This window comes from Pelecanus crispus, chromosome Z (assembly GCF_030463565.1).
Source record: "Pelecanus crispus isolate bPelCri1 chromosome Z, bPelCri1.pri, whole genome shotgun sequence".
NCBI classification, from domain to species: Eukaryota; Metazoa; Chordata; class Aves; order Pelecaniformes; family Pelecanidae; genus Pelecanus; species Pelecanus crispus.
This window is the reverse complement of record NC_134676.1, coordinates 20,674,715-20,684,613: the sequence shown is the minus strand read 5'-3', so window position 1 is coordinate 20,684,613 and position 9,899 is coordinate 20,674,715. Positions and strand designations below refer to the sequence as shown.

Below are 9,899 nucleotides of genomic sequence, written 5' to 3'. Positions count from 1 at the left end.
GATGTACTCACGGCGCGAGCGATAATTTTATGCCCAACAGCACTAACAACACTGGCGAATAAAGTTGTCTGTTTTGTGGCAAGCGCCGTTAAAATAAAAATGCGGTTATGCAGAAAACGTTTTCTTCGTGTTGGTCACTATTTTCTTTCCAAATAAAAGCTTTTAACAAGAAAAAAAAGATTGTTTTGGGTTGGGCTGAAACTCAACTTCTCAGCTCTTTTGCAATTTTCCAGCGCTCTTCCAGAGGTGGAAGAAGCATTTTCCTTGTTAAAAAGAAAAAAAAAAAAAGAAAAAACACAAACCAAATTCACAAAGCAGCCCCGTGTCTGCAGCAGAGGACCCCCCCCACCACCACCTCTGCCGCGGCGGCTGCTGTCGCCGTGTCAGGCCGGGTCGGGCGCCACCGACCGCCCCCGCCCGGGCGCTGGTCACCCCGGCAGCCCCCCGGGGGGCCGGGCAGGCAGGTGGAGGCAGAGAGCGGGCGACCGCCGAGGAAGGGCCGCGGGGGGCCGGGGCCGCGCTGAGGGGCGGGCAGGGCCGAAGGGGCCGGGGCCGCCTCAGGTCCCGGGCTCGCCTTTGAGGGCGGGGTCGGCGCCGCGGGGCGGGGCGGGAGGCGGGCGGCCGTTGGGGCAGGACGCGACGCGATTGGCTGGCCCGGGGCCCTGCCGTTGGGGCGCGGCCGGCGGCCGGGGCGTCAGGGCGGCGGGCGGGGGCGGGCCGGGCCCGGCCCGCCCTTCCCTCCGCCCGCCCCCGCCCGCCTTAAAGCCCCGGTGGGCGCCGTGGGGGTGGCAGTGGCGCAGTGCGGGCGGCGGCGCCGGCAGCGCGGTGGGCGGGCGCCTTCGGCTGGGCTCGGAGCGCAGCGCAGCGGCTTTGCGGCGGCGGGGCCCCTCCCTGCCGCCTCCGCCCCGCTCCCGCCCCTCGGGCCGAGGCTGTCAGCGCGCCGTGCGAGCAGGCGCCGCCGCTGCCGCCGCCACGCCGGGCGCCCGGCGCTGCCAGCATGTTTGACAGGACGCGGCTGCCCTTCGTGGCGCTGGACGTGGTCTGCGTGGTGCTGGGTAAGGTCGGCGGGCCGCGCAGGGGGCCGGGGAAGCCGTCGCCGGGGCGCCGCGCTCCGCTCCGCCGCGCTCCGCTCCCTCCCCGCACGGCGCCGCGCTCATCGCATGCTCGCCTCCCCCTCCCCGCGGCGCCAGGCACCGCCTCGGCGCGGGTTTGCTCCCAGCCTGCGCCCTCGCTGTGCCTGTCCGCCGCTGCCTGCCGCCCCTCCGCCCCCCTCCCTCCCGCTCGCCCTTCCCTTCGCCGCCGCCCCGGGGAGGCCGCGGCGCCGCCGCGCTCTCTCGCCCCGCGCCCGGAGGAATCTGGTCACTGCCGCCCGCCGGGGCCGCGGGCTGGGAAGGGAAGAGTCCTGGGGGGAGGGAGCCGCTGCTGCCGCTTATCCACTGACATCTGGAACTCCCTCTTCTCTCTGTCCTTACTCTTCCTTCGCTAACCTCTTCTGTCGGCTGTAAACCGGTTGTGGCGAAAGCCTGTGCTGGGCAGGTAGGCGTCTGCAGCCTGGGATGTGTTTGTGGCCCTTGGTGGGTCGGAAAGCTGCCCTGAAAGCGGACCGGCATCACGGGAAACAGGCTTCATCCCAGTGTCCGGCAGAGGTTGTGGCACGATAGGTGTTGTGCAGCAGGGGAGAGATTCGCTTTAAGATTTCGGTTGTATGCGGTCTCAGCGACACTCGACTGATGCTCTAGGTTGAGGCTGAAAGTGAAACGGGGCGTTGATGAGAACGTGATGCTGGCGTCCTGGTGCCTGCGTGGTGCAGCCGTGAGGGACACGTGTAGGGGCAGGAGCGGTGCCGTGGTGGCCGTGTGTGGCCATGTGTTGAACCCGAACAGCTGCAGCACGCTGCCACAGCACTGCAGATGCTTGTCTGGGATGGTCCAAGTAATAGCACCTTCCTCATGTTTCTTCTGTTTCGATCGCTAGCTCTGTTGAAAGTGAATCATGGCCTGTCAATTTGCATTAACTTTCTCATGTGTCGTGACACAGTGTGAAGAGTAATGATGTTAGTTATCGATCAGCAAAGGGCAACTTCTCTGTAAAGAGCTGTGACTCTCTGGACCTCTGGGTGTTGAGAGCCTGGGAAGGGTCTTCAGTATCTGAAGATGTACTTCTTGGTCAATCTTAGGAAGTGTTAGTTTTGGATGTTTGCCTCTTAATCAAATGAGGGCAGTACTTCAGGAATAAATTCTTGTCATGTTCAGTGGGTGACGGTCAGTCAAACAGGTCTGGCTCATGCAGTCCCTCTTGGCTGAAGATGTCTCCAGCATCAGTATGAACATAATGAGTTTTATCTTGCTAGGTGCTTCCAATAGCAATGGTACCTGTAGCTAAATGGCATTACAGAACAAAATTATGGTGAATGATGCATTGCTCTGAATAAATGTTATGTGAGAGAGCTTTTGGAGAATGCTGTTGGATCCATGTAGTCCAGTAGGAGCAATCTTTATTCAGATCAGAAGTTTTAGGAAGTTGTGCTGTAGCAAGGCTTAAACTTCCATGCTATCTTTAACAGCCAGTAAAGCAGTTCTGTCAGTCCTGATAACTGTCATTACAAAATCCTCATAATTAGGCAAAAGCTTGCACTGTGCTTATACTTTGGTCTCTTTGAAGCGTATGTGCATATCCTAAGTAATCTTGAGTAATCAAGGAAAACAAAATATATTAAAACTAAGGCTATAGGAGCCACATGACTTGAGGGTTATCCAGCTAAAAGAATGCGGGTTTCCCCCTGCTCCTGCCCCAAGTTACTACCTGGGGGGTAGATTCTTGGCCTTGCCCTGCAGTGCAGTATCAATTTACACACCTTTCCCTGCCCCCATGTAGGATTTGGATCACAGATGCCCTAATCTGATGCCTCAGTGTGCTGGAGGCTAGACAGACTGGATTTTCCCTTGGGCTTGTTTACTTCCTACTTGTAGGGGGAAAAATGCAGGTAGTGCATGTCATGAAGTCTCTTGACACCTGCAGCTTTAAACACATTGAGTTACAGGTTTCACTGAAACTCTAGCTGAGATGAAAATATGTAAGTCTAGGAATGGGAAAGATACCGGATATAGGACCAGATTATCTTTCTCTTTTCCCTAGCTCCCATGTGATTAACACAGGCCCTTAGAAGAACATGGGTCTTGAGCCAGTATGTCTAAAGGGGGAATCTGTTTGGGGCTTTTTTTTTAATGTAAGAAAAATAGTTCCTGTTGATTGTGGACTTTTGTTCTAACTCTCACTTTTTCCCTGCCCTCCCCCCCCCATGTGCACTTCGACATCTGCTCAAATGACAGAGGTAACAGCCCAGATAAAGTGACTTGCAGGTATTGATAACCTGATACCTAGTATCTCCACGAAAGAGACCATGAAGCCTCGAAGAGAAAACTTCTTCAACTGTGTCATACTGAAAGTCTTAAACTTTGTAGACCAGCTTCAGTTGAGGACTGAACTCTCACTCTTGGTTTGGTAGCCCATTCCACCACAAAAAAGGGCTACCAGTAGCATACTCATGATCTCCAAGGTAACTCTTAACTCTGACTTGATACAGAGCTTGCCTTTTTTCTCTTCCCTCTCCTGCCTGTACCTTCCACATACTAAGTGAAGATGGGGAAGAAAACATGTAATTTCATTGTCTCAGCAATGTTGGACAGAAAGAAAAAAAACCTTAAGGATATCACTTCAAGTTATTGTGACCTGACTTATCCATAAGCTCACTGCAATGGAAGCAGATGACTCTGACCATGTATGTCTGTGACTTACTCCTGTTTTAGTCAAATCATTCTCTGTGCAGGTTCAGCTCTCCCGACACAAGTTTTCCAAAAAGGAAGGAAGGAAGGGAAAAAGAGCTTTACTGTGATTTCTTTTTTTTGTGATTGAAATGGGTTTGAAAGGTCTGACAAGTGCCCAGGATGGAGCAGAGGTAAGAGACTAAGGAAGAGATCAAGAAAGAGCAGGCAGTACAGGAGGGAACAACATCTCCCCTTTATGTAGCATTAAACTATTAGATCAGTTTGGTTGCCTGCAACTTAAGTCTAAGGTTGTTCTTATTTGGCTTTAAGGAAGCTCCCTCCCTCATGCACCTTTCTACTCAGTAAGGGAGAGAGGATTCAGGGAAAGCAGTCTTTGGTGCACTGAGAAAATAAATAAAAACTCTTTCTCTCTTAGCAGGATGATAATTCTTTCCTTCTAAATGATATTAGTGTTTCAGCATTAAACTAGTTTCATATTCTGTAATCTAAAAAAAAAAAAACCTGCAGATTTCTGCAGCATCTGTCCTTAAATAGTGTGGCAAGGCTGTATCTGCCTTCTGTGAGTGTGTGCTGATCTGCAGTGCTGGGCATGTGCATGCTGCTTGTCAGTGTGCAGCTCTGCAGTGCTGCAGGCAACAGCTCCCTTACTCTGTGTAGTGCAGTAGACAGTGGCCAACTTCTTCCATCACTGGAAAGCATGAATGGCCTGGACTGCAGGGTTTCCTTTTGCATACTTTTGTTACTTGTCCCTCCTTGTTTTTCTGGTACAGAGACATTTTACATAGCATGGCACAGATGCGTAAATGGGATGACATTTCTAGATGAAAAAGACATTTTTCACTGGTACTGAGACATGATTCTTAAGGCTTATTACACTTTCAATTTGTCATGAAAAAATAACAGCTTATTAGATAATTAGTTAGCTTGTGACTGATGTCTTCATTAGGCATTATAAATATACTCTGTGCCACTCTTACAGGTCCATTGTTTGGCTGCAAATAGGCTTCTACGTTAAGGCAGGTAAACAACACTTAAAGAACAAAACTGGGAAACCCATCATAATATTCCTGCAGTCGGTGAAGAACTACTAAATACATTTACCTTTAGACCAAACTTTCACGAAGACCAAGTCAGATTAAAGTAAGTTCTACAGAGGTGACTGGAGCAATAAGGAAAACATTGTTTGTGACTCTAGACTCTGGGACAACTCACATCTGGTCTGTGTTTCTTGCAATTCATGCCTAACTTGAGTGCAGGGATGCAATACAACAGAACTGTGTTTCTTTAGTCTGTTGCCTGACTGTACAGTCACTGACAACTGTAAGTAATTGGGGGGTGTACTTGTCAGTATGTGATTTGCTGGTGTAATGCAAATGTATGTACAACCTAAGATTAGAAAAACTGATATCTACAATAATTTGGCCCTTCACTGTTCTGATCTACTCTTCTGCAATATGTTAGAAATAGTAAAGAATTACTTAACTAGATTCTACAGCTGGTTTAAATTTAGTTATGTTTGGTGTATTGGTAGGGATTTAGTTTTTTTATCTCCATGTCCTACCCTGTACTGTTTCAGGAAGGCAGCTGAAAAATTCTGTACTGCCCAGCCATTCTCTAGCAGTGGGGTGGCTGTTACTTGGGCGTTGAGGCACTCTGAGCTGCAAGCAGTACCTGTGCAAAAAAGACAGAGGTTAGTAGGTGGCTGGTGGTGGGGAAGGTGAGACTGTGGCAGTCTTACTTATCTTTTTTTTGTCATGAAACTACTTCTAAGCAAGGGAAGGAGACATTCTAGTCTTCCAAACAGAAGAACATGTGAATTAAGCATTTTGTATTTCTGGGTTTAATCACTCTTTTAAGCTTACTGTTTAAAGACTGCTGGAATGTTTTGTGATACCAGGCAATATGCTAAACAGCAGATGCATGTGTATAGGACAGGTGAGTTTGCTTTTGCAGTGTGTGTAACCTGGGAGAGTGAGATGGCTGGACCACTCTGCGCACCCTGTACAATATTTTTGCTTTAGGTGCTGTTCTTCCCTTTTGGGAGTGTTTACTCTTGCTGTCACTGAAGGCAGCCGTCTCCATGACGATTAAAGTATTGCTGTTCAGTCAAGGAAGGCTGCCTCCTATGTGGGTTAGCACTTCCCGATTGCCCTAGTTCAAATAAAACCTCCTCCCCTATTACTTGTGACTCACTGGCATATGTGTCACCATCCTTATTTTCCACATCATGTGGATGCTAAATCTTCTTTCTACTGCATGAATACGTTGTTAAGCTGTAACAGGTTCATGTGAAAGAGCAGCTTGTCTTCAAATGACACTGTCCATGAGGTAGCACAAGATGATACTCATTGAGTTGACTATCAGATCAGTGGAAACATGGTTGTCACCAAAAACAAGGAAAACCTTCCTTTTTATACTGTGCTTTCTCAAACACATGAGACCAAATACTCTGGTTGTGATATTGTCCTTTGTTACTGTTCTTGGCAACAGTCGCTTTTTATTTTCCCCCACATAAAGAAAGATGCTTTACCAAGAGACTCTCTCTGTCTTGCTCGGAAGCCCACAGAAAAGCCTCAGGTTAAAACTCAGCTAGTTAATGAACAGTATTAAAAGTCAGCAACTGGGTTCTTGCTCTGCCAGGTGTTGCTGTTGAAGTGTGTCTTGTACTCTGGCTAACCCCTGGCTCAAAAAGAGAAATTCTTGCACTTGCTTTTTACAGCAATGGGTAAATTCTAATTCACCGTCCAGTGCCTTCCCAAGAGCCAAATCTTGAACTCAGCACTATAGTCTTTCCTCTTGCAGAAGGGGAAGATGCTTGTCAGCAGTGAGGTTCCTTACCAGCTGATTGAGTCCTGGTGATTTTTTTAACCTTGAACAGACAGAAAGGCTCTTGCAGCATGCTTATGTGAAGGTGGTGACCTTTGCTGAGGGAATGGGAGGGAAAGGGCTTCTGACATTTTTGCTGTAGAAAATGAAGTACCACACTACAGCTAAATGATAAAATAGTTCATCTCTCATAGTTGAAGAGGTCCTGCCTCACCTTTGTAGCTGCTTGGGTGCTTGTTGAGCCTGTGCTGAGCTGATTCAATACATTGACCTGGTTTTTAAAGAGTTGAATAGCATGAACTCAGACTGACTAAAAGCAGCTTGGTTTGAAACCTGCCCAATCACAGCTCTGGTGGGAGGTGGAATAAAGAGTTGACTACTGGTTACCTGCTGCTGCATAGTTTTATGTAGGAGCACTGTTGCACTGACCAGATCCTGATGACAGGATAAAGCTGTGACACTCCTCTGTCTGTGACTGTTGGAGCCACGGAAGCAGGTAGCACAAAGAGGTGACCTAACTCTGGAAGGTACCAGATGTTGAGAGGTAACTCTGGCTTTGTAGCCTTCCAAGTGACTTGGATTTATCCCCAACAACTGATAATGCTCTTTCCAGAATTAGTCTAGGAGAATTAAAATAAACTTGCCTTGGATGATGGGGAGGAAAAAAAGAAAAAGTGCTGAACAGAATTACATAGAACCTTATGGGCAAGATATACTACCCACAGAAGTATGGCTTTAAAACAGTCAGACTCATTGTTATGAGCTTGGTTATTGCTGTGTCTGCTCAGGGGGGTGGGCAGGTTGTGCCGGGGACTGGTTCTCTTTCCTATTCCTCATCCTGCAAAGGAAGCTCCTCCTTACTGGGATTTAATCAGGTAAAATAATTGACTGAAGACAACTGAAAAATTCACAAACACCAGAAACTCAGAAAATGGATGACTAGCAAGTGACTAGTTTTAGCCTAGTTTTATGACAAAAATTAAAACGATTTAAAGCTATACTGAAGAAGCAAGATTTCCTTAAGATGCTTTCTTAGACTGTTTTGTTGGAACAGTACAGTTGCCACTACATCAGAAAATACTAATCAGTTCAGCTGCAGCCATAGACCTCTCGGTCCCACCTGTGAACAGACCCACAAGCAATTTTTCCAGTCAGAGTGGTGTAGTCCTGCAGTTTAAAAACTGGAGGAAAACTGCATTGCTTATATTAAGGATCTTCGGCTCATATCTTCTTGTTTAACAATCAGCTGCTAATGACTTGACCCACTTTCTGGGAGGAATTTTCCTTTCCAAGTTATGAGACTGATCTCGGAGGCACAGAACTAAAAACTGTGCATTGATGAACTTGCATTGTGTCTTTCAAACTGCTTGTGACAGATTCTCTGGTACACAAATCCTTCTTGCACAGTCAGGTCTAGCTTTTAAAATCAAGACTGGTTGTTTATATAGAAGCCAAAATAGACCCAAGTAAGCTTCTTTAGCAGAATATGATACAGAAAAATAATGTTGAAACTGTCTGGTGCACTTATCAAACACTCTTTCTGTTACAACATTGAGTTACGGGATTTGAAACAACCAGTACGAGAAGCATTAATAGGCTGGTCTTGATCTCTTACAGAATTTGCTGATTCATCTTTAAAAAGCTGTAACCAAGAAGCAGTTTGACTCTGAAGTGTGTTAAGGTACTTCAGCACAGTTTTGGCATCTCCTGTTCACGTGGCATCTTGGTATCTGGCAACAGGAAAATAAAGCTTTTTTTTATTTTAAATTAAAAAAGGCAAGTATGTCAGGTCAGGGCACTCATCTTGGAATGGCTATAGACCTGATTCTACTAAATGGAACAACAGGTATGCAGGACCCATATCAATACAGCCATATTTCTGTGATGCTGCTGCTGAAACAATGGATCTTGCTAGACTTAGCCTAGATTTTAGTACCGCCTCCTCTTTGGCTGCCATTGCTAATCATCCATCTTTCAGAGGGACCTCATGGGGGTTGCTTGATCTCAAAGGTAGCTTCAAGATGTTAGCTAGCTGTCCCTGGTATGGAAGAAGGGTTGTAGGTTTTTGGTACATGATCCCTTTCCTAGGGAAGGAGGAAGGTGTACCAAACAGGAGTTTTGCTCAGTTTTTGCCTTAAGCGTAGAAGGGATTATGTATCAAATTTCAGCACCACTGGTAGCTTATGCTGTCTTAGAATAAGGTGGAATTTTTCCCTCAAATTAATCTTAGTGCATTTTTGTCCCTTTAACTTTGTTTTGTTAATGCAGATCTGCAGATTACTGTAAGTCTGTTCTGACTGAGCCTTAAATGACTGAGTGACTGAAACTTAACAGTAGGTGCAATATTCTCTGAAACTGGAGTACTGGTTGATAAGGAACACACGTATCTAAGCTTATCTACCTTATTTTAAGGTATGTGAAAGGCAGTGGACCGTGCTTATCTTAAGCTGAAGGGGCTGTTTTGGAAGCTGTTCTCTCAGACCTGAGAGAATAAACAACTGATTATAACCAGGGAACCTTCTAATGTGCAGCAAGCTAATGGGGAGCGTATATGGCCCTTAACGGGTCAAGAGGGCATTTAATGCTGAGATACTGAAGAGAGGCAGTGAGATCGAGCGCTGCAAATAGCTCCAGTCAGGAACTGTTCACAATTAAATTCCAAAAAACATCTTAGTGTCTCCTTTTCTTGGTGTTTCTTGGGTGAGTTCTGTAGCTTTTTGCTGATGTGGGGAAGTTATGGCTTCAGTTTTGTTTTGTTAGGTGAGCCTGTACTGCAGTACTAGTATTCAGTTAAAATACTCCAAGCCAGTGTGGTGGCTGGGTCTAATGCTAGTGGAGATCCTGGGAATGGAAGTAAGGTCACTATTCCTGCTTGCAGGCTCAGTCTCTTGCCATTCCTCACATCTCTTCTCAAATTGTAAGACCCCAGTCATCAACACTAGAAAATGAAATCTCTAATCATTAACATATAGAAACTAAGATCACCAATCTAATGCTGATAACTTCTACTGAAACTGGAAAGCAACACCTGCTCTATTACATGAGCACTGGAAGACATACTCAAATATCAAGAACAATACTGTATAATTTTTTTTTTTACAAATTCTGGTTAAATGAGCTTCTCAGGAAGTCTTCTGACTCAGTACGAAACAATTACTCTGATAAGCCTAAAATATATAGGGTATTCTCATTTTTTTCCTTTTAAAATTCTGTTGAGATCTAGCTTAATACAGACCTTATGTTCTCACAACGTACTGATAGATACTGCAAACTTCAGTGTACCATGAA

At 46.5% G+C, this 9,899-nt stretch overlaps 1 protein-coding gene across 1 annotated transcript in view; it reads left to right on the top strand.

The window, feature by feature from the left end:
* Positions 1-997: 997 nt before the first annotated feature.
* Positions 998-9,899, top strand: part of PLPP1 (phospholipid phosphatase 1) — a 71,473-nt gene continuing 62,571 nt past the window's right edge. Inside the window, exon 1 of the mRNA XM_075726514.1 lies at positions 998-1,055. Within this exon, the coding sequence (XP_075582629.1) occupies positions 998-1,055 (58 nt within the window). The remainder of the gene's footprint in view (positions 1,056-9,899) is intronic.